The 23754-nt window shown below is 39.8% G+C and overlaps 1 protein-coding gene across 1 annotated transcript in view; it reads left to right on the forward strand.

Annotated features, from left to right (window-relative positions):
- FBN1 (fibrillin 1) overlaps positions 1-23754 on the forward strand; it is a 158706-nt gene that overhangs the window by 96938 nt on the left and 38014 nt on the right. Inside the window, exons 22-33 of the mRNA XM_075714469.1 lie at positions 270-320; positions 2919-3044; positions 3870-4094; positions 5373-5498; positions 5591-5719; positions 6242-6367; positions 6505-6630; positions 7536-7658; positions 11352-11477; positions 12314-12439; positions 21359-21481; positions 22051-22173. Coding sequence (XP_075570584.1) covers positions 270-320; positions 2919-3044; positions 3870-4094; positions 5373-5498; positions 5591-5719; positions 6242-6367; positions 6505-6630; positions 7536-7658; positions 11352-11477; positions 12314-12439; positions 21359-21481; positions 22051-22173 — 1530 coding nt within the window. The remainder of the gene's footprint in view (positions 1-269; positions 321-2918; positions 3045-3869; positions 4095-5372; positions 5499-5590; positions 5720-6241; positions 6368-6504; positions 6631-7535; positions 7659-11351; positions 11478-12313; positions 12440-21358; positions 21482-22050; positions 22174-23754) is intronic.

Below are 23754 nucleotides of genomic sequence, written 5' to 3' on the forward strand. Positions count from 1 at the left end.
AAGCAGGAATCATATAACCACTTTTGGCTTAGCTAGCTAAGGCACATGGGAAGCAAAAGAGGATAATGGCTGATACTCTCTGTAGTTTATGTAGTTGCCCTTTCTTATCTCTTTATTATTTCAGAAAATACTGAGATACTGTCTAAGCACTCAGACTTCTCATAGCAATAAACTCTAGATAATATTTCACATGATCAGTTTTGTACAATAAGTTAATGGTGAGTTTTGGACTGTAGCATTCTAAAAGTTCACTTTTGTTTGTTTTACAGACCCAATATGTCAAAAGGGATATTCAAGAATAAGAGGAACATTGTGTGAAGGTATTTATTGTTACCTTAACATAAATCAGAGCTTGAATGAAAAAATGCGTGTTTTGATTTAAGTGGTTAATTTAGCATAGAGGAACACTATGCCAAATTCTTACCTCGTGTAGTTCCATTGACTTCGTTAAACTTATGTCAGGGATGAATTTGGTTTCGGTTTGTTTAACATTCCTACATACTCACAGTTTATCTCAAACGATACATTTGCAAATACAGTGTCTACCAGTATAAGGAGATGGTTCTCTCTCTTCAAATACTGTTAACTGAGTAACCTATTTGGGCAAAGTATGCATCTTATATATGTTATAAAACATGGCATTATTGATACAGTGGTATGACAAGTCATTACTATGCTTTAGAAAAAGAATGTTTAAAGACTATATTTCACATAAAAGGGTTTTTTGGGGGTTTTTTTTTCTTAACCTTGGCTTGCTTTCATGCAACATTATATGAAATCAGAAACGTTCCAAAGCATAGTTTCATTGTCTTCTTTAAAAAAAAAAAAAAAAGGCATCAGGACACAGTTAAACTTTGGTTAAAGAAAAGGTTGAAGATTTTTTTAAATGTGTAGTTTTTTGCTTGGTATGAGATGACTTTATGTTATTCTGTGAGAATTGAAGGTCCCACCCTATTTCATCTTCATTTGAATTGATTTGAACCCCTGGCAAAGTACTGCATATTTCCATAATATGCAGAAGCTCAGAGAGTCTCAAACTGCTGTGGGTCATCCTGACTGACAACATCTGACATGACACTGCAGTTAAAATATTTTTAAAAAATTAATCCCATATGTAGCTTCCATAAAGAAACATTGTTTTTTCCCTTAACAAAAAATAAAATAAAAAAAAAAAAAGGAACACCCTCATACATATTCTTTGCTTTCCAAATGATGACTGAATACCTTGGCACGTCTGTGCTGCAGACCCACTGTACATAACTTATCTGACCTCAGCAACACTTTCTGGAGTGTGTAAGTGAAAGAAAAGGAAAAAAAAAAAAGTGGCCCCACCTATCTCTCTTCACAAGGAAAGTCTTAGAACATTTTCAACACTGCTGGGATGGAAAGTTTATCCTTCCAAGATGTAGACATAACTGTTTTCAGCATTTCCTTTACCAGCACTTTGGATTACATCTATTACATGCTTTAATCTTTCTCATTTCAATGGGACCTGAATAGCCCCAGATTTTTCAGAGTAGTTTCCCCTGCTTTTAACATACTGAAGCCGTATTTGGGTTTCAACCAATGTAAGCATTTTTCAAGACAGGGGAAGATCTCTAGGAAATTTACTGGCAAGTGAGAGACAGGACAAGGGAGTAAGTTTAGTTCCCAAAAGGTGATACTCAGTTCTCCCATGCGCAGCCCATGTAAAATGAGTAATGGACCTTGTGCAAGGAAATAAGCAAACTAAATTGGCAGCGTTTCTCTTAGTTTACGGGTGAGCCCTGGAGCTGTCAGCTGGAATATTGCTCACAGGCGTGAACTGTGTTTCAGTGGTTTCTAATAGTCCACTGGCTTTACTTCCTGCTTTCCAGTCAATATGGGCCTTTTATTTATAATATCTGTTCAAGGGCAGAGGCCACTGATGTCCACCCCACATTTATCCTCCAACCTGCTCCATGCAGTTTGAGAGCTGCAGAGTCTGTTCACACCAGGAGTTTTCTCTGGAGGCCTAGCGAGTCCAGCCTACCCGTTTCTTGATTACTCTATACATGAGTGTTCAGCTATAGATTGTGAGAGTCATTCTTTTCTCATTTCTTGTTCTTACCCTCTCCTGTCTTAAAAATTGTCATGCTTCGTCTTGGGCCATATTTAATGCTGGAGGCTTTTTTCCTAAAGGCAGTTGTGAAGCATATGCTTTTCATAAAGGGCACTGGTGGGAGGACCCCACACTTAGATTACTAAACATTCATTTATGCTCAGGCCAAACTAACACAGTTAATCAAATCATCCTTACCCAAAAGTGCTAAATTTGCCACTTAAATATGGAAATATAAACTTTACTTAGTGAGGTTAAACTCTGTGTGCAGTCATAAGGAGTTTATTTTAATCTATATAAAGTTACTAATTGCTGACAAGGTCATAGGGCCAGATTTCAAACAGTGGTATAGTTTCCAGACATGCAGAGGTGTGCCTGATAAGACACAAGCATTAAAAAGACAAAAATTAAAAAAAAAACATAAAAAAAAACCCTCCATAACTTAATCTCATTGGAATAATGCATAATCTCATTATGCACTTACCTTTGTCTTTGCCCATTTGCTTCAAAAATCTGGCCCACAGTGAGTATGAAAATTGATATAATTTTTAAATGCCTCTCCCTTTTTTTGTTACTTTTGAGCTTGATTTCAGTATATGTAGGAATGGCAAACAGCAACATGTATTATTTCTAATCATCAGCAGTTTTCTGTAATTAATTGGTTCTGGCTGACATGCATAGGAAATCCTAAATATTTGGAATTTTGTCAGGCCATGTAAACTGCTGTGGTTTTGTATTTTATCCTAAAAAACAAACATTTAAATGTTCGTATTTTTTCTGATTCGTTCATGTTTAGCATGCTAGTGATTACCTTTATTCACAATTTGTTTGGAAATAGATGTAAATGAATGTGAGGTGTTTCCTGGAGTTTGTACAAATGGGCAGTGTGTCAATACCTTGGGATCGTTTGTTTGCCAGTGCCCCAATGGAATGACTTTAGATGCTTCTGGACGGACATGTCTCGGTAGGTATTAATTCCATTTACAGGTCTACTAGGGAAGAGCAAATCTATGTGGTAAGCAATATTTGCTATGCATGTTTTCTTACAAGTAAGGAAAATTACTTTTGTCCATATAAGTAATTTTCAAATTGAATCAATCAGGGACATGAACTTAGTTCAGCTGGAATATGAACAGTTTCCAGTGGTAGCAGCTAAAGCCCATAACCATCTGCTAGCGGGTGAATAGCGTTGATTTAGTTCCAAATTCTTCATCTGACAAATCCCTACAGATCATCTGTGCTCTTAGCACTCTTCATCCACAACCCCACTGAAATCGCCAAGGTTGGAAGAGTGGTGGGGGGCAGCACCGTGGGCCGGGACTTGGGCATCTGAGGAGGGATATGGTGTTCCTAGCCACACTGTACACCTTAATGGAGGGTGCAGCAGAATATCGAAGTTTTGTATGCTGTCCATCCAAAGCACCTTTGTCCCTTTATGACAGTAAATGCCTAAGATTTGTCTCACAACAAGGCATAGCTTGTAGTAATTAAAAGGCCTTATATAGGTATGGTAAGGTGGAATGCTTAAAATCCCCTTCTGAGTCAAAATTTACTTCAGGTGTTGAGCACCATTTTTCAGAATGGTGCTTTAAACTTACTCAAACTCTTAATTTCTGAGTTTAGCATTAATATTTTGCTGTTAAAAATTATGCAGTGTGCTTGGTACTCTCCTCTGAGTCCACAGAAACATGGAGCAAACTGTCCTGTGAAGGGATTCTGGAAAAGGATTCCTCTGCGGTGAACTAAATTTTCTCTTTCTCTCTCAACATATTGTTCAATTGCCCAACAGACATTCGCTTGGAGAGTTGCTACCTGCAGCATGAAGATGAGCAATGCACCTCACAAATACCAGGCCGACACCGAATGGATGCTTGCTGCTGTTCAGTGGGGGCAGCGTGGGGCTTTGAGTGTGAGGAGTGTCCTCTGAAGGGATCACCTGAATTTGAAGCTCTTTGTCCAAGAGGATCTGGATTCTCTACGAAGATAGAGATAACTGGCAAACCTTTCTCTAAAGGTATGTGATCCGTTTGTGGTTCATTGCCAGCAAATCCTACTGGCTTTTCCTTTTGCTCTTCCCTTGGACAATTCCTATGGGTTTGAAGATTTCAGTGATAGTCAGGCACTTCACTCACCTTAAGGCACATTTGAAAATCCAATTAGATTTCATGGAGATTAAGGCCACAATAAAACACAAGATCGTTTAGTCTGTGTCACAGACCATTAAATACCATATAATACTGCAGCCTCAAAGCACTAAGTTTGTGTCTCTACTAAAGAGGTTAAATTGTGCCTGACTTTGCCTCTTGTGTTGCATCTAATGGCACCTCTGGCTGATGGAATAGCTTTGAAAACCTGGCACCTCACAGTACAAGAACTGGAACAAACTGAGCAGTCAGCTTTGGATGTATTGAAAGAGCAATCCTTCTTACCTGTGCAGGGTGCGGTAACTTTAATTCTACTGTGGAGCAAGCAGTGGAGGGTGAATAATTTTGGGAATTTCTTGTGGAGCTACTTGGAGAAGTAGAGAAAAATGTTTCTAGGATGACAGTTCGAATCAGCAGAATTTAATTTACAATAAACCAAGTCTTGATTATGAATGTTGGTAAACTTCCAGCATTAAATAGGAATCACACAGTGACACCCTAGCATCATGTGCTAAAAGCCATCTTTACACAGTTACTGGTGGGGTTAAGCTGGACAATGTCAGAAGCACAAATGGACGCTTATAAAGAAAGCCAGTTACCCAAAAACTAAACATTCTGAAGTCTGAAAGGAGGGGAAAATGTATATGAATGAGAATTGCTGTTGTTAGTTTCAGCCTTAGTTTTGTAAACAAGTTACTATGCCATTAATTATCCATAAAGAAAAGTGACATGTGCTTTTATTTATGCTTGTTATGTTTTCTGTGACTCATGGAAGTCACATTTTTTTCCTCAGAAACCAGAAGACTGAGTGGTTCTTTTGGAAGCTCCCTTTGTCCTTGTAGGTTTGATCCTCTGTCCACTCAAATCTTACTGTTGACTTCAGTGAGCTGCAGATCAGATCCTGCAGGACAAAGGGGAGACTAATACCATTTTATGGCAGAAAGTGCTCTTTGCAGTTCCAGTACAGAGTGCCTATATTGTTGGTTAGGTGGAAGTCAGTGCCAGTTTATGTAGTGTGATCTACAATTTTCCCAAAAGGAGGGGTCATTATCATGAGAAAGGATGAGCTCTGAAGTTGGCATTGTTCTTTTGTGCACTGTTTTTGTACGAAGTGGTAACATCATATGTCCTTACTGTTTCATTTTTAGATATCAATGAATGTAAAATGGTCCCCAGTCTTTGTACCCATGGAAAATGCAGAAATACCATTGGCAGTTTTAAGTGTAGATGTGACAGTGGATTCGCCCTGGATTCTGAAGAGAGGAATTGCACAGGTGAACTGCATGGATGTATCTCTCATAACTTTGATCTGAAAAGGAAAAACTGAACTCCTTTGAAAATACTGTGAATGTGTTTTTTGTTACAGATATTGATGAATGCCGCATCTCTCCTGATCTTTGTGGCCAAGGCATCTGTGTCAATACTCCTGGAGACTTTGAATGTGAATGTTTTGAAGGCTATGAAAGTGGATTTATGATGATGAAAAACTGCATGGGTATGTTTTTTATAGGCCATAGATGTGCAATTGTATGCTATGTGCTAGTATGCTATGCGTGGTTTATTTTTTGTTTATTTTTTATTTCTTTGAAGGTTTGATTGCACCTGGGTTTAGGTCCCTCTCATTTTGTGAATCTTATTAAAGCTCACTTTGACTTGATTTCCACCCCAAATATGAATTTCCTGCTTCTGCAGGATGCCAAACCATAAGTGAGCAAGGGTCAGGATTTTAGGATGTTAAATTTATCTCCACAATCCCCGTTTTGCTAAGTGGGACACCATCCTCAGCTTTGAAGTTGAGTAGATTAAAATTTAGAAGAAGCCTTTTCTGAATTCGATTTTTTTTTTTTTTTTTTTTTTTAAAATGCACTGTGGTGTAAGGGGTGATTAGCTGTAGGAAAGGCTCCAGAGCCAGTCTAGGCAGACGGTGCTGCAATGGGTAGCAGACTATGGGGAGGGATGGGCTGCCACTGTGGCAGTGCTGGCTCCTGCAGTGATGTGCCTTCCCTTCTCCCCACAGACATCGACGAGTGTCAGCGCAATCCCCTCCTCTGCCGAGGCGGCACCTGTATCAACACAGAGGGAAGTTTTCGGTGTGATTGTCCTCCAGGCCATCAGATATCGCCAAATATCTCTGCATGTATAGGTGAGACATGCAGGCAAAATCAATAATGTGCACAGCTTTTTATATCACTCTTGTGCTGCACGTGCATTTGCAATGTTTGCTTTAGTTATCATTTTCATTCAGACCTAAAACACGTTCCTCTTCTACTTTTGCAACAGACATTAATGAATGTGACCTAAGCACCAGCCTGTGCCGAAACGGACATTGTGTCAACCTGATTGGAAAGTATCAGTGTGCTTGCAACCCTGGATATCAGTCCACACCTGACAAGTTATACTGTGTTGGTAAGTACAAAACCTACATGGGATCTCTAGCGAATAAGGAAGATAAAATACAAATAATTGTTTCATTTTTAGTAGTTGTATAAAGACATTTTAAACTGTGATTCAAAAATCTAGTACAGCCTGTCAAAATAGTATGCAAAAAACCCAAAATGTGCACATCCATTACTTGTGAGGAATGAATGAAATTATGGCAGCACTGCAGTTAACTGTATAATAGCTTATTTTCTCTAGTAAATCAATCGTGATGTATAAAATAGCATACTATTTTAAATGGCCCAAGACTTCAGACTTTGATCATTAAGAGGGAATACCTTGTTAAATCCTGCGTTCTATATTTTATTAAAAATCAGCGTTCTTGACAGACCATGGAGTAGAATCATGTGGTTTAATTGAATTTTTCCTAATTTGATCTGCAATTGTCTCAAATATAGGGCCTTTCCAGTAACTGTTTCCTTAAAGCCACATTTTGTAAATGACATTTAGCTTAAATCATGTATTGTGCACTCTTTTTTATGCATACGTTTTATTGTGCCATGGAAATACATGAAAAATACACTGGCTTTAATTCTGCCTAGTAGATAATTTTTTCCCTTGGTCTTTACAAAAACTTCATTGCCTGCATGATACTGTGGTAACCCAACAGTGGTATTTTTATATGTGGAAAGAGAACTGCAGAGGTGTTTGTATATGCCGTCAGGTAATACCATCTCTTTCCCTCCCTGGTTTGCCTGACATCCATCCCAATGCCTATATCTGCAAACACTTGAATGTTCAAGGAGTGCGCAAGTGTCAAGTGTAGGTTCTGGATTGATGCTGTTCTGGAAAGCTGACTCAAAATATGTCCTTGAAATGTGCTTTAAAGTAAAAGGTATTGTGGGTTTTAACTGTAATTTTCTCCTTTTTAGATATTGATGAGTGCAGTATAATGAATGGTGGCTGTGAGAACTTCTGTACAAACTCGGAGGGCAGCTATGAATGTAGCTGTAAACAAGGCTTTGCACTCATGCCAGACCACAGGACATGCACTGGTAAGGGAGATTTTGGGAACTTTTCTGCTGGAAGTGTTTATTTCAGTAGTTTAAAAATTGACCTTCTTTTTAACTTTAAAGCTATTGTAATAAATTTACTGGGGGGGGGGGGGGGGGGGGGGGAGTTATTAATGCATGGAAAGTCAAGTTCTTTTTCTAAAGTAAACATCTCCAGTGTATCAGAATTGATAACTGTAGACTGAATTGCTTTGAAGGGAATTGATTCTTAATAATTTCAGAAAATGTACAAGTTGATTCTGAGGTTGGTAACAAAAAGCTGTAATTTTTTCAGTAGGAGATAAATTTTCTTCCTTAAGGTATTATATTAGATCCAAATCCAAAATGTGTTGAAGTCAATGGAAAGAATCGTCATAAACATAAGCCAAAATGCTCTGCATGTATACTGTGTGGTTATATCGGAGAAAGAATAGACAGAAATGCTAGAAAAGGAGCTGATTGCCCTGTTGTGTGGTTGTGTGGTATCTGCTCTTAAGCAAGCAAGAAAATTCCTATTTCTAATTCTTTGTTTAGTCAAATGCAAGTATGCTGCATTAATTCAAAACTGCATAATTTCAGACAAACTGAAATCTGAATAGTATGAATCTTTCTTAGGAGACAGCTCTCTTGCGTGCTAAACAGGGTTTGTGAGAAAATTTTCAGAGCTCTGTAACGGCTGGGTGTTCTCCTTTGGGAGCCTGGGAGTCATAATCCCAGTAAGTGAATTGTACTCGATGATTTCCACATAGGTTACTGGAAAGATAATTCTACCCGAATCTTCTCTTACTTCTTGCTGCACAACCACTGGCCCGCTGAGGCATGTGAATATTTGCCAGCTGTTTGCCAATTCCATCCAAGAGCTCCTTGAAGAGCTTGAGAAATACAACAGGGTTAATCCCTTGGAATAGAATTGCCTTTATAGTTGAACAAATGGAGAGTTTCCTATACTGAATTAATAGAGAGAGCTCACATTTAGAATTTGTAAATATTTATAGACCCTGACCAGGGTCTCAATTACCCTGCGGCCACTCGCTACTATTCCAAAGGATGAAAGAGCCTTAAAGCACAGTTAAATGTAGTTTGCCCCCCCAATGTAGTTTACACTGTCAGAGAGATGTAAAGTAGCCAGTCTTCAGCAAGCATCAGACACTTGTTCAAAGAAAGAAATCAACTAGAAAAAGGGCAAATTTGACTGACCCTGAAATTAAGTATTTCAAAACCTAAAATATTTAGATTAGAAATAGTTTGCTTTAGGTCAAGTTTCTAGAAAAGGCAAGTTCGTACTTGTCCAAACATTGGTGTTTGGGGCACTTTTTCAATGCAAAAATAAAACCAGTTGATCAAAATTGTGCCTCAGCCAAAATCTAAACCCAAGTGACAGGGTTAGAGGGACATGAGAGGGAAAGGGAGGAGGTGAGGAGCAAGGTTCTCTGACCCACTTTTCTGTTTTCATCTTCTTGGCTTGACTGGGGACCAAATGACCCAAGTGTATACTTGGACAGTCTTAGGGATCTCAAGTCTACTGTCTAGAAATAGGTCTGTGCTTTACTTCTGCTTGCCCTTAGCCGTCCAAAGACATCTCTAAACCCAAAACCAGAGCGGATCATTTAGACCACCTTCCTGTGTATTAAACTAAAAACTTTGAAATAGAAAACTATCATCTTCCCCTTTTCAAAATTAAAAAGGAGGGAAGCAATTGCCTTTGCTGTGGGGAGGGGATAGATTCTCAGTTGTTTTGTCCCCACATTAACTTGACCATAAACATGTCCATAGAAGTTTGTAGTCAGATCTTACCTGGCTGAGGAATAAAAAAAGCATCTGATCTTAGTTGTGAATTTTTGCATAGAGCCTTGACTCTGAAAAATAGAATTTCATTCATGAGTCAGCCAGTAATAGCTATTAGCTATTAATTTTCATACTCCCCTCTAAGAAAGACTTGAATGCAATAGCCAACTCATATAAAAGGTTTAAACAGCAGAAACACCAGACACCTTTGGATGTCAAGTCAAACTCTACCTAAGAAAATATCCAGAGATAGGAGGGGTCACCTTCACCATCCTTTTAGTATCTAAAAATGCTGCCACCTTCTCCTAAAGAGATGTTAATTACGTATATAAACATCTGATGAATATTCAAAATCCTTATGCTGAAATTTTACCTCTGCCCACACTGAGTGAAAAATAAGAAAAAATGTATTTTGTCACATTTTCTACTCGTTGCACTGAATATCTGGTTTTACTGTGTTAGATGTTTGTGTGTGGTACAACATATAGTAGCACTGTGACCTGAGTATGTGAAACACCTATTTTACATTTTCAGTTTGCTCTCTGTGTGAACATGTCTTTTATCTTTAACATCACACAAAGCTGGAAGCCATTATGGAATATATTTCTTGATAATTGAGCTGGTAAGAATGCTGTTCAGTTCAGTAGTAGGTCAGGTTTGAATTGGTGAGGTTATGCATAAATAATCAGCTCAATTAGAAGAAACAACAAGTTCTTTGTCAGCTGATTTTCCCCCAACTGTGAAACCAGTACAGTGACAGGTTAATAAATAAAGTTCTTTATTTCTGTCATTATTATCCCCATTTCTAGACCTTAATTTTGCATGTTAATTCAAATTCCATTCCAAATTAACATTTCCAGGCTAATGTCCATGCCAACATTATTTGCTTGTTAAGATGAACAGGGACTGGTCAGCCTTCTTCCTTGCAGAAGTTGTGTATCCACACAAGCACTAGCTGCTAGGAATACAGAAGAATAATGAACATAATATTTTAAGTTAAAGTGAGTGCCGCTGCATAATTACTGCAATCCACAATAGACTGGTCTGATAATGAGTTACACCCTTTCTCTTGGAGGGGGTTCCTGAATCTTGTCCTTTTTGTGCTGATTTTTTTCCCATGGTATCACTAGGCAAAGTTTGATTTTTGCTCTTGCTGGTCTATGTTGGTGCTGACACAGGGAGATTCTAGGGATGTTTACAAGAAACACTAATACAACACCAGGGACTCTGAAGATTCCAGACCTTAGCATGGCTGCATTAATATAATAAAGTGTCTGCTTCTGCAGCTTGGCCCCAGTCAGTGATGGCCACTTTCATGAATTGAGAAAACAATTCAGATGCTAGAGGATGTTAACTATATGACTGGCCTGGCCAGTCAGATGAAATGCCTAAAAAACCCATAAAATCTCTCAGTGAAATAAATGTATGTACTGTAATTATTCCCATCATGTGTTTGACTCCATGTTCCAGTTTGTTACCACCCTTGAGACCTGTAGAGGTATTCTGCATGTATGATAGCTTTTTTTAAGCTCTGTAAAGTCTGATATTTTTGTCACTGAATTTTAGTTCAGAGCTTCCATTGACTTCAACAATGATGGATTGTATCCAAGAATCTCCAATTGAATGTGGCCATGTGGTGTGACAAAGGTTCTGTATTTTTTTTTCTGTCAATGACTTTTTTACCTGCAAAGTTGTTTCCTGTTCCCACTGGAGTCAGAGGGGAGTGTTTGCCACTGACTTTAGCTGGAGATGAGGAGCTTACTCATAAGGTCAATTTTGCAATGTACCATTTAGTTATTTGCAAGGATATCTTTATCGTGTTCATCAGAACATTAGAATGTTTGCTTGCCATGGTTGTAGTTAGTTGCATTGCATAAAGGTAGCATATTTTAATCTGATTTTTCCTTGTAGATATTGATGAGTGTGAAGACAATCCTAACATCTGTGATGGAGGCCAGTGTACCAACATCCCAGGAGAATACAGGTGTCTTTGCTATGATGGATTCATGGCATCCGAAGACATGAAGACTTGCATAGGTAAGTGAAAGTACATATTTTCCAATTTGCATTAACTAGGGAAAAAAATATTTATTAAGGCACTATTTCCAAGTAGGCAGACAATGATATTTAAAGAGTATTGCTCTTATGCCCTATTTTTGGCCACCTGACCATAGGACCAGCCCCATTGCATAAGCTATGTTTATCAAATGCAGATGTAATCTCTGTATATCCCTGTAGATTGGGGTGCAAACATGATGATCTATAGCATCATATCTTTGGGTCCTCTTCCAGTGAGGTTTTTATGCAGCTCAGCTGAAAGAGTGCTTGCAGAAAGGAAGTGCTGGTAGATGATGCCATGGAAAATTTCTGGCAAAATACATCACCAGTGCTGATTTAAACTTGTCTCTAAGACAAAACTATGTGCAAGTGCTGTACCTTGGTAGAACAAAGTCATGAAACAGTGTATCTCCACAAACAAATTTTCACATTTAAATTAAAATCTGGAGCATATTTGGGGAGGAATGTTTGTACAAAACTAAATAATGTATGTGTGCATATATAAATGTATATACACATACACATACATAGAAAGCATCAGTAAATAGTCGTAGTTATTCTTTGGATAACATGCTGAATCTTAGTCTCTATTTTTAAGGAGAGCTGGAATTAAAGGTATGTTGATACAGATATGCTAATATAGCAGTGTTAAACCAGAACTCAAAATGTACACTAGGTGAGGAATAACAAGCCTAAGCAGTTTTCTCTTTGCCTATGTAGACCCATTATTGTACCAAAACATCATATCTCAAGAGATTTTGCCAGTTAATTTCCAATAATTTTATTTAGTAAATCTTAATTCATGGGTTTTTTAGATGTTAATGAGTGTGATCTGCATCCAAACATCTGTCTGAGTGGAACCTGTGAGAATACAAAAGGCTCATTTATCTGTCATTGTGATATGGGATATTCAGGCAAGAAAGGCACAACTGGTTGCACAGGTATGTTTTAAAGTTTAATTGTTAACTTTTAGTTGAACTTGCGGGTCTGCATGCCCTTTTCTCTAGTGTTCAAAACCTCCTATCACTATGCTTCTTTTCACTTATTGGTGCTAAATATTGTATTTCGTAACACAAATTTACTGAGCTTGTGTTCTGCTGAACTTCAGTGGCACAGCATTCAGTGGCACATGCTGCTTCTGCTGAACAGTGACAAAACGTCCACTGGAAAGAAAATTGGGCTGCATTGTCGTTGGTCTAACAGAACAGAAAATGCCATTGCCTGTAACTTGACAGAACCCTGAGGACCTCAGTGCATTTGGATTAGTTAATTGTATACTATGCATGCAAATAACAGGTATCTGTTCCAAGCATTATTTTGGCAAAAAAAGATGGCTTGAATTACGTGCTAAAATATATTTTCAGTTTTTGCAAAGTGGCAACAATACAGCTACTCAACTACATTATATCAGCAAAATCAGAATTTGCGTTATTTCATGTATTGCCAGCAAACAGAAATAAGATTCAAATGTACAGGCTCCGAGGGCATGATATTAATAATCCTAGTGCTGGTGTCTCAAGCCAAGGTGTTGAGAGTCTTAGGCTTTGCCCAAATATGAATGCAAACATATGTTTAATATAATTTTTAATGTAGAGTTAGGGTAAACACATTTCTGGCAATGTCTTTGAGACAAACTTTTATTCTTAGTCTGCCCTTACTGTACAGAGTTAATAATATACTTCTGTAAGTGCCCCAAATATATTAAGCTGGTTTTTTACAGCTCTCATAGAAAAATCTGAGAGCTGGAGTTGTACTTTGCATATTGGACCGTGGACGAATAGTTGTGCATTAGTAACAGCTGCCTTTGACTTACATATGAACTGATCTAAATCCAAGAAATCTCTAATTATACCCTGTAGACCAACATTTCAATGTTCTTTGTTTCTGTGCTAAATTACATGAAGATCTTCAGTACTCTAGACCTGAAAACCCTCACGCTGATCAGTTACACATGGTGCAGCTATCACTCCCAGCATAATGAGCGATAGTCAGGAGCGGTCAGGGAAGATGAAGCAAGTAGTAGAAGGCAACAGGCAGAGAAAGGTCATGGAGGCAGGGGAGGAATCTGAGGTATGGATTCTGGGGAAGTGCCTGGAAATAGCCACCATTTTGGCAGCACGTGACACAGGGTAGTGGCAAATCTCACAAGCAATACTTTTTTGTTAATGGAGAGGCAGGGAAATCTCTCCCTCCTGGTCCCAGCCAAGCCCAGCCCTCTGGATGGACAGTCTGCCATGTGGGCTCTTCCCACCACCTCACACATCTTTATCTTTCCCTCAGCACATCCTCTGCTGCTTTTGGCTGTATGCTAGTGTCCCAGGGAGGATGGCACTCATGAGGAAAACCACTAGGACACCTTAATTACAACAGATGCTGTAGAGGGGCTCAGTAATTTGAAAGAGGCTGGTGGTCTAAGACAAAAAAGTGAGGTATCAGTTATGCTGATACAGCTGAGATGGGACTATACTCAAAATAAATCACCAAAATCTTTTGGATTTAAATAAGAAAAGGAAGGAAGCAGAGCAGGAACTTTCTAGGTTGGTTTCCTGCTGCAGAAACTGTGTGGATACAGGTCCCATTGTGACTACAGTGCAGATTCTCACATTCTGGTTTTTAAAAAGTGTGATTTACTGGTGGAGACCTTTGAATTCCCCACCTGTTTGCACAGTACTAGAGCAGAGCTGAAGTTCCCAGGCTCAGGTACTGCAGACCATGAGAGCATCCTTCAAGACTTCTTCTGGAGGGACCTTGCCAACAGCACCTTGGCCCCAGGATTCAATTCTTGTCTTACAGACAGATCAAAAGCATCCACAGTTTTTAGGAACTCCTGTGGAAAAAAATTACAAAAATGTGTACAACGCTTTGAATGGGAGGTTCTCTGTTTCCTGAGAACAACTAAATAACGTCCTCTGGGTTCCATTACAGTTTTGTCTAAATATTTCAGCTCCCTTGTCATTACTGATTGTTTCCATTTTAACAAACAAACATGTTTTTTTTCCCCAATCATTTAACAGCATTCAGAATCCACCCACTGACTTACATTCCCATCCCACACAGATGTTAGTTCCCCCCCTCCTTGGTTCTCAGTAAGAATGTGGACAGAGTTTAGTAACGAAACTATAATTTTAAAAAAATTATGCAAAAAATATACATTGTAGATGCAGGTTTCCTAGGCAAAATGTTACGAATGTTTTAATTCCCATTCACAAGGCAAACTGTGGCAAGATTGACTTAGAGCAGTTCATTTTAGATTTTTCTAGGCAGGCAATGGTACATAGCCACTAGAGAGGTGTTTGCAAAGTTTTCCCCTATCCCGGTTCCAGATTGCCCAGCTTTATGACAAATACCTTGCCTCTGCTTTTTCTGTCAATAAAGTATACATGTACTTGTGCAGAGATGAAATCCTGTATTGGCACTTGCATTTGTATTTTATGATTCATCACCACTCTGGAGTATTGCCTTTAAATTTGCGATATTTCACTGTTGATGTAGAGCTTTAGATTTACTTGCTCTGATATTTTCACAGAGGAACAAATTCTGCTCTGACTTTCTCCCATCCACCCTTACCAGTTACGGCTGTGTGTGCAGACCTCCTTGGTTGCTCCTGGTGGAGCTGTGCTTGCACAGGCTTAGGGCGCTCTTCACAAAGTCAAATTGAATGAGGTGAACTTGGGGGCAGAAGTTGCCCAAGATCATAGAATCATAGAGTGCTTTGGGTTGGAAGGGACCTCTAGAGATCATCTAGCCCAACCACCCTGCAGTGAGCAGGGACAGCTTTAAGCAGATCAGGTTGCTCAGAGCCCCATCCAACCTGACCTGGAATGTTTCCAGGGATGGGGCCTCCACCACCTCTCTGGGCAACCTGTGCCAGTGCTTGACCACCCTCATTGTAAAAAATTTCTTTCTTATGTCTAGTCTAAATCTATTCTTCTTTAGTTTAAATCCATTATTCCTTGTTCTGTCAAAACAGGCCTTGCCAAAAAGATTCTCCCCATCCTTCCTGTAGGCCCCCTTTAAGTACTGGAAGGCTGCAATAAGGTCTCCTCGCAGCCTTCTCTTCTCCAGGCTGAACAACCCCCACTCTCTCAGCCTGTCCTCATAGGAGAGGTGCTCCAGCCCTCGGACCATTTTTGTGGCCCTCCTTTGGACCCGCTCCAACAGGTCCATGTCCTTCTTGTGCTGAGGGCCCCAGAGCTGGATGCAGTGCTCCAGGTGAGGTCTCAGAGATGGTCATCAGATCAAAAATGAACATGCTTTAAAAGTCAGCTGGATTTCTCCACAGCAGGTTTAGGGAGTTGGAGGGCTGAGACCAGGCTCTGACTCTGCAAGGGCCGTGCTGGTGCCATTTGGAGAAAGGCTAGTGGAAGATGTTCAGCTGCGGCCTTGGTGTGGGGTGTGAGGTTAGGGTCTGGTCTTGAACATTACTTGCTGTCATCCAGTAACGATGGTGATAGTGGATAAAGGAGTGAGCGCACACTGCATGCTTGCATGGCTGACAATAACATAAAGTGAAGGACACCTGATATGGTCAAAGGAAGAGGTGAGCCCTGTCATTTGCCCTCAGAAATAGGTCCGTAACGTTTTGTGACTTGTACAATATGCTTGCCTCTCTCCCCTGCCTTTGGCTTCTGTCCATTAATAATACATTGTGTTTCAGTCTTGATGGCACAAGGGAGTTCTGTTATCAGTGAAATAAATACATTTCCCCTTATGAATCTGGGAGCTGGCTGTGTCAGGCCAAATACCAGAAGATAATAATACTAAGATGCTGCCCGCCAAATGGGGATATTACAGAAGGAGCGTATTGTGAGTAGGCGTCTGTCCAGCAATAACATGCTGCACCCCAGGCTGATGACGTAAGGATGGATGGCAGGCAAGAACTGAACTGCCCATGTGAAACTCCAAGAGGTGCTTACGGTGCAGTATGCTGAATAAAATCCAAGAGTCACTCCAAAAGAGGAAACCATTTCACAGGTATAGAGGTCAGAATAGGGGAATATTTCCATATATTTTTCTACTTGTGTGAGTGCTAAGTTGAAATTCACAGTCTACTCCCTCTGAAAAGCCTTCCCTTTTACTTACCTGATTACATGGGCAGTGACCCAGGAGGAGGAAATGCCTTGTGACTTCCACCAGACAACTGGCCCTGTGGGAATTGGGCCCAGGCTTGAAATACCAGTGAAACGTCAGTGCGATAAAATGCACAGATATGCAGAGAGCGCCAAAAAAATTAAAAAGTCAGAAAATGCTGAAGGGATTTGCATAATTCCTGACAAACAGCACTGATTTATAGGTGGAGATTTATAGGCGGAGACTGAATTAAATTCACACTTTGCTAAGAATCCTTATAGAGTATTGAAGCCCCAATTAAATTTAACAGAAAACATAAGTGGTACACAGACAGTACCTTGAGGATTTCATGCCCTGTGATGAACGTGTGAATTTTCGTGGATTAATGTTCACTCTCATTCTGTTTAAATGCAGAGGAATGACTTGGGTGTTTCCAGAGTATAGGTAAGAACACAGTGACTTATCCCCATGCTCCTTTGGCTGAGTTTAATGATCCACTTCCAGACTGTGTGGAGATGCACTATGCAGATACTGACTAGCCATTTCTTTCCTTTGGTTGCCACGTTTGCAAACATAGTGCCAACATGACAGGTATATATGAAGTGTATTTTTGCTGCACATCCACAGCCCTAAAAATTCGTGCGCCTCTGATAAATGGGAGAGACGCTTTATTAATTGCCAAAGACTTGAGAGAAAAAAAAAATTGTCCAGAGAAGAGAACTGAAGGAGCCAACAAAATAGGGTGACTGACAGGTTTTTTCCCCCAGAGTGCTTGGGATTGTTATGATGTCAGATCTGCATATTATTTATCATGCGTATTCTCATCTGTTGTAGGCAGACAACTCCCTTAGTATTAATGGGAGTTGTGCAATTACAAAGCTGAGAACATGTGTGCAGCAGGACTGGGGCACAATGGGACCGGCTGAGGATGCAGCGTCAGTCTCGGATTGGAATGTCTTTATTTTCCTTGGCTTGTCATGGCCTCATACTGGAGGCAGAAGGAGAAGGTTGATATAAATCAGTGACTCACTCCTTTACTCTTTAGTGAAAATCCCCCTGAAGTCAATGGGAATAGGCCATCATTGTGTGAAACCCTGACTTGAGTAGTGTCCTGTGTGCTCTTTGGGTCACGATACCTTTACTCAGACTGAGTAATGCCTTTCTTTTCAAACAATTACACGAAAATAGTTGGAGTATTTGATGAGCGTAGTACTGTTTGTACTGCCATGCAGACAGCACACTCTGGACTCTTGCTCTTATTAAAGATATTTATGTTGAGTTAATTTTTCCCCTACAGAGCTCAACTTCTCCTTTTTGTTTCGTTCTGTGAAGCCATAATTCAATACTTATGGCAACATAAATCCATATTAAGCTCCAGTATAAGCAGGCATAAATTCCATTGATTTCACTGCCCCGTTTACACAGGACCGTGTTTGGTCTGAGATCTCTTTTGCCTTGGAAATAATTGCAATGCAATAAATTTAGGCTTATAACTCAGCTGTGCAATGAAAGGAGAGAAGAGGGATTACAGTGCAACAACATCTGAGTTAAATGCAGATAGCTTTGAAAATAAGTAAAATCTGGGATGAAGCCAGTGATGGTGTTTTATATGCCTTAATCAGCTTTCATTCAAGTATCTGAAAACCTTTCCGTGCATCAATGAAATAAGACCTGCCATGTCCCTGTAAAGGTAGAGAGTATTAGAAAATATATTTTGCATCCCCTATTTGATCTTTACCCAAGCAAAAAGCATTGAAATCTATTGATTTTTTTCTTTTTTTTTCCCCGGAAAAAAAACTGAAAAGGATTTCAGGATTTTGTTCAAAGCAAGTGGAATGGCACTTCAGTGGATGATCTCTGAGAAAGTTGATCCCATTATAAATGCCTGTGTTTGGATATAGATCTGTGCTTGCAGCTTTCATCCTGCAGAAGATTCCAAGTGTTTTAGTGTGTGTGTGTCAAACAGCTGATGGGGGAACAAGTGTCCAGTGCAAGGGCACCAGTGTCACGGTGCTGCTGTTCCACTGAGGGATGTTAATGGGGGCTCTCAGGTGCAAAGTGTTAGCGGATCAGTGCGAGGTGGGGTGGGATGGAGTCCACAGTCACTTTATGAAGAGCTGAAAATTTGTTTAAGATTGTCTTAAATTTGAGCCTGAGCATGATTTCATTGTGGTGTAGCTGTTGCATGCAAGTTTCTGTTTGTGTTTGCTGGTGGTTTAAAAAAATTCTTGGCAGAAATCTCTCCACTGATGATGTTTTTTGTGTTGTTTTGTTGTGCTCCACAGGGTATAAGGAAGCACGTGATTGTATATTTCAAAGCATCAAATAATCAAATACAGTGTAATCTTAATGTTAGCAGTGGTTTAGCAGTTTGGGTTTTAAAATCATGTAAAGGTTAAAATATAGAGTGTTTGCCTCAGCTTTTTTATGTCAATGTATACTGTAGCTGACCTCTCAAAATTCCTTCTAGTCTTTCCCTTCAGTCCAAGCCAAAATGAGGTTTTTTTTTTTCTGACCACCCTTAAGATTTTTGACAGACACTAGTTTCCTGTTTAGGGTGATGTTATCTTCATATGAGTTTCTGCACATGCTAAAGGCAAATATGCTTTGAGATTATCTGCTCCTGACCCTTTTTTTAAGTTTTAAAAATAAGTGTCCATTTGCATGTTTTCAGGGTTGTTGGTGCAGTCAACATTCATTAATAGTAGATTCCAGCTGCCGGATTTAGATCTATATCTAGACTTCAGCATTCAGATTATGGGAATACTCATGTCTGGGGTTTTGATTCAGAGCAATGCCTCATTTAGAAAGAAACCCAGAAAAGTAAGATTGGATGCAATTCCACTATACAGACTTAAGAAAAAAAAACCCCAACAAACAACTAAACCAACCAAACACAAAACCAACCAAACAAAAAAAACCCCAAACCAGCAGTGGGTTTGGGTAATTTCTGGACTTGAGTATTTAATTGTAGGATGACAGACATAGGTTTTCTGCTTCTCAGAGTCATGTGTAGCCTGTGAAAAGACAAAATATGTGTACAGGGCATAGAGAAAGGACACAGAGCCTTTTGTCTAAAGAAGGGTGGGCAGAAAAACCTAAGAAAGGGTTGTGAAGGAAATGGTTAAGATGGTACCTGGACACTTTCCCCCGACGGCTTCACTCCCTTGCCCTCTTTAAAGAGCTAATTGTTTTTAGGTACAATGGTAGGGAAACTGAAGTCTGTGGTTTTGGGGCTGAGAACCCCAAAGGTTGTTACGTGGTTGATGGCTTGATACCTTTTCTTAATTGTCTTCTCAAGAGGGGTCTGAGCTGGGTTTTTGTGTGTGAAATCATGCAGTTTGTGAGCTTGTTTTCTCTTTCCATCAGCTGTTGTACAGAATGAGATGATTTGGCTTACTGCAACAGCAAAGGCACCTGGAAGGGCTGAAAAAATTGATATAAATATTAAGTGGTTTGATGTGAATTCTAGATAATCTACATCCTGCATGGAAATAAAGCACAGTTAGAGAGAGCTCAGTTACAGAAAGCACTGTAAAATCCATAGTTCAGATGTGTCAGAAAATTCCTGCCAGTTTTGTTTTAGTTACTAGTAGTAATTTCTGAAAACTTTGCCTTTGAGTTTATACATTCTCCGAGTACTTATGTGGGGCATTAATATTGTTTTGTGACAAGGAGGAATGGAGTCAGTTTGGCTTTTTCTGTCTATACATTTTGACATTGCCAGAGAATGCCCAAGAATTAAAATAAGGTGAAAATAGCAAGTACTGAAATAGAATGTGCTGGCATGAATACATATGTTGAAGATTGGATGACTTGCTGCCTGGTGTCTCCAAGGATGCTGACTTTTTTCCACTGTGTTAGGTTTCCTGAGTTCCTAATACACTGTATGCCTGATGAGCTTTGTGTCCATCAGCTGCCACGTTAAATACAGTGGTACAGACCATCCTCCCCACCTTCCACACAGTCTCTGGCAAAGCAGAACCTGGCTTTGTTAACTGCCTAGGGATAATCCTAGGAGGAGTTTGCAGGTGGTGCCCAGCTGGTGTTCATCAGCACCCTTGCAGATATGGTGGGAGCTGTAGGAGTGCTGCATTCCAGGAGTCCCTGGGCAGCAGAGTTGCCTCTGAGACCTTTTAGCAAACCATGCAATGTAGAGCCATCTGAGTCCCTGTCTGCAGACTCCAGGATGGGCAGATGGGCAAGCTGTCTTCTTTCCCTCTGTCATGTTAAGGTACAGTCATGATGCAAACCAGTACATTGTAGTGGTATCTCTCTATTGTCGGGGAGCACAGGTCTTCACACCAGCTCTTAGTCATCAAATTTGACTCACAACCTATTGCAAAGCTGTTTGACAAACATATATCCCAGGATGCTGAACAGCTGCAGTGGTAATCTTTATGGAGCTAGTCCTCGTCTTCCCAAAGGCTGTGGCCTCACATTCTTTCTGAGTGCAACACTTAGAAAAAGAAGGAAAACCTGAGTTACTGCTTTCCTCCTTGAATATAAAAGTTACCAGGCTTTGGAATGAACTGCAGAAGTACTGCTTTATATGCCTATCAGAAAAATTGATAGTAGGGCAGGACATGTTTGAAATATGCTACATGCTTCTTTGCTTTTCTTTGTTGTGATTTTACTTCTCTTCTGCTTCATTTTTAAATGTCAATTATAAAGAAATGCAGGCTCGCTTTCATGTTCACATTGTCTTTCTTGAGAAATTCCAGTATCAGTTATCTGTATATGAGAAAGTTTGATCCATGAGCTCTTCAAACATCTCTGTGTTTTTACAGATATCAATGAATGCGAAATTGGAGCCCATAACTGCGATAGACACGCCATATGTACAAACACAGCAGGAAGCTTCAAATGTAGCTGCAGCTCTGGCTGGGTTGGAGATGGTATCAAGTGCACAGGTGAGGGTCATGTGCATTTCTATTTATTTGTAAGGTCAGACCAAAACTGGGTCCTAGCAATTCTGAAAAAAACAATACCACACCTACAAATTGAGAAGACAAATGGTTATCAAGCTTGTTAGGTCCATTTGTCATGATCTGTTGGAGGACAAATTCTCTGCCATGGCAACTGTGAAATCAGCATTATCTCACGTTTGGCTTGTGAGACGGTGAAAACAGACTGGACCATGGAGAGAGATGCTGTGTCCTTGAGGGCAGCTGATGGGAGGCAGTGAGAGGTCTCCTGGTGCTCCCCATGAAAACAAGATACAGGTCTTAGTTTTGAGAGTGCCCTGCAGCTTCCTCATTCAGAGTTACCTTGTCAGACTTCTTTGCTGGGCTGCAAATAAGCTGTGCCTGCTTTTCCAGTCAGATGACCCCACATACGTGTGGGTTTTATTATGGAAGATTATTTAACGTAGAGCTTCTGTGTGCCATACGTTATTTAAAGTTTGGATTCATGGTGTGGTTTTTTTTAGCTAATGTTGCTTTTTTCTTTTTTTTTTTTTTCCTTTTTTATTATTTTAAAGATCTGGATGAGTGCTCCAATGGAACCCACATGTGCAGCCCACATGCTGACTGCAAGAATACAATGGGCTCTTACCGCTGCCTGTGTAAAGAAGGTTATACTGGGGATGGCTTCACTTGTGCAGGTGAGCTTTCTCAGGAGAGCATTGGATGACCTCCAGTGGTCCCTTGCAACCTAAGTTAGTCTATGATTCAACACACAAAAATAGCTTTTAAACATTTGAAATTATTCTCTAATATGTCATCTTCTGTTGTCTTCTACTTCACCTAAGTTGCCATAAATTGAAAGAAATGCTATATATTATACCTAGTGTAAAGCAGTCACTTTTCTCACTTGGTAAAATGCAAGTTTTCATTGAGCTTTTCTTGTTAGTTGGAGTGGGTGGCAAAATTATTAAAACACTGCTTGATCATGTGATTTGTCTAGTTAGTAAACCAGTCCATTGGCTACCCACTTTTAATATTTAAATAATAGGGTACATGCATTAAAATTACTTCATAAAGTTGCCTAAAAATGTTTGTTCTTTCCACAAGTGAGTGTGTGCCATCTGCCCTCTTTACTGCATCATCCTGAGAGATGGTGTCAGGACGCAGTGCTGACATGTAGAATGATGGAAGTAGCTGCTTCTGAAACCTCATTTTATAAACTGTAAATGTGATTATAAAACATTGCTAGAGAGATGTTTCCCACCCACACTTCAGTCTTCTGCTTTGAAGAACAGATTAGATCATGTAAGCTTAGTCATCAGGAGCCCTGCTATTACACTAAGGATATTAGTGTTACTGGTGATACTACATGGAGGGGTGACCCTGTTTGGAATAAAGCCATGTGATAGACAGCTGCTGGGCCAGGTTTTCAGCTGGTGCAAATCAGCAGCACTCTATCAACTACAGCAGGTTTTTATGGCATCTGAGAATCTGGCTCAGCAAGTTTAAGGCTGAATTTGAATCATTCCAATTTATAAATGGACCCTGGGATTCTGCTTAATTCTCTCCCTATAATTTACTCTTCAATCTGATTCAGCTTCCTTAGTGGCCTTCATAACCCAGTGCTTCTTGTTAATTTCCCATATGATGATTTCCAGGAGCCTATAAACTGCATCTTTCAAATGGAGTGCTTATGGCATTTTTGCATTCATTACATTTTTTTTAATTTGGATACTTTATTGTTCATGGATTCAAGAGGTGGCTGGGACTCAAACTAGGGCACACAAGTGTTCTGTAAGCCCTCTGCCAAAGCATGCAGCATTCACCCTGTTAGGTACTACCTTTGATTTGCCAGCCATGGACTTTTACAAGCTCACACTGCCAGCCAGACTCTGTTGCAACAAGTAGGGTGTTTTTGTGATTTCAGCTAGAGAGTAAGGGCCACAATCTATCTGAAGGGCAGTGTAGTCCAGTAGAAAGGCTGTTTTTCTCATCAGCTGTTAACCTGCAGTTTAATTTTGAGCAAGGTATTTTCACCTCAGTGCCGCTTTTTGTCAGTTTTTGTATGTTTGGCATGGAGACTGCCTGTTACTATATGTCTGCTCGTTGCACAGTAAACCTCTTTTTTCAGTTGCTGCCTCTAGGCTTTGCTGTAGTAGAAACAATAACTGTAATAAAATTCATGTTGTCATTCGGAGTCTGAATTTGACCCTGTGTACTACCTCCAATAGTTATTAACTGTAGCTACTTTAGGAGTTTGTGTCTGTCTGTGACTTTCC

Source organism: Pelecanus crispus, chromosome 7, assembly GCF_030463565.1.
Source record: "Pelecanus crispus isolate bPelCri1 chromosome 7, bPelCri1.pri, whole genome shotgun sequence".
Lineage (NCBI taxonomy): Eukaryota > Metazoa > Chordata > Aves > Pelecaniformes > Pelecanidae > Pelecanus > Pelecanus crispus.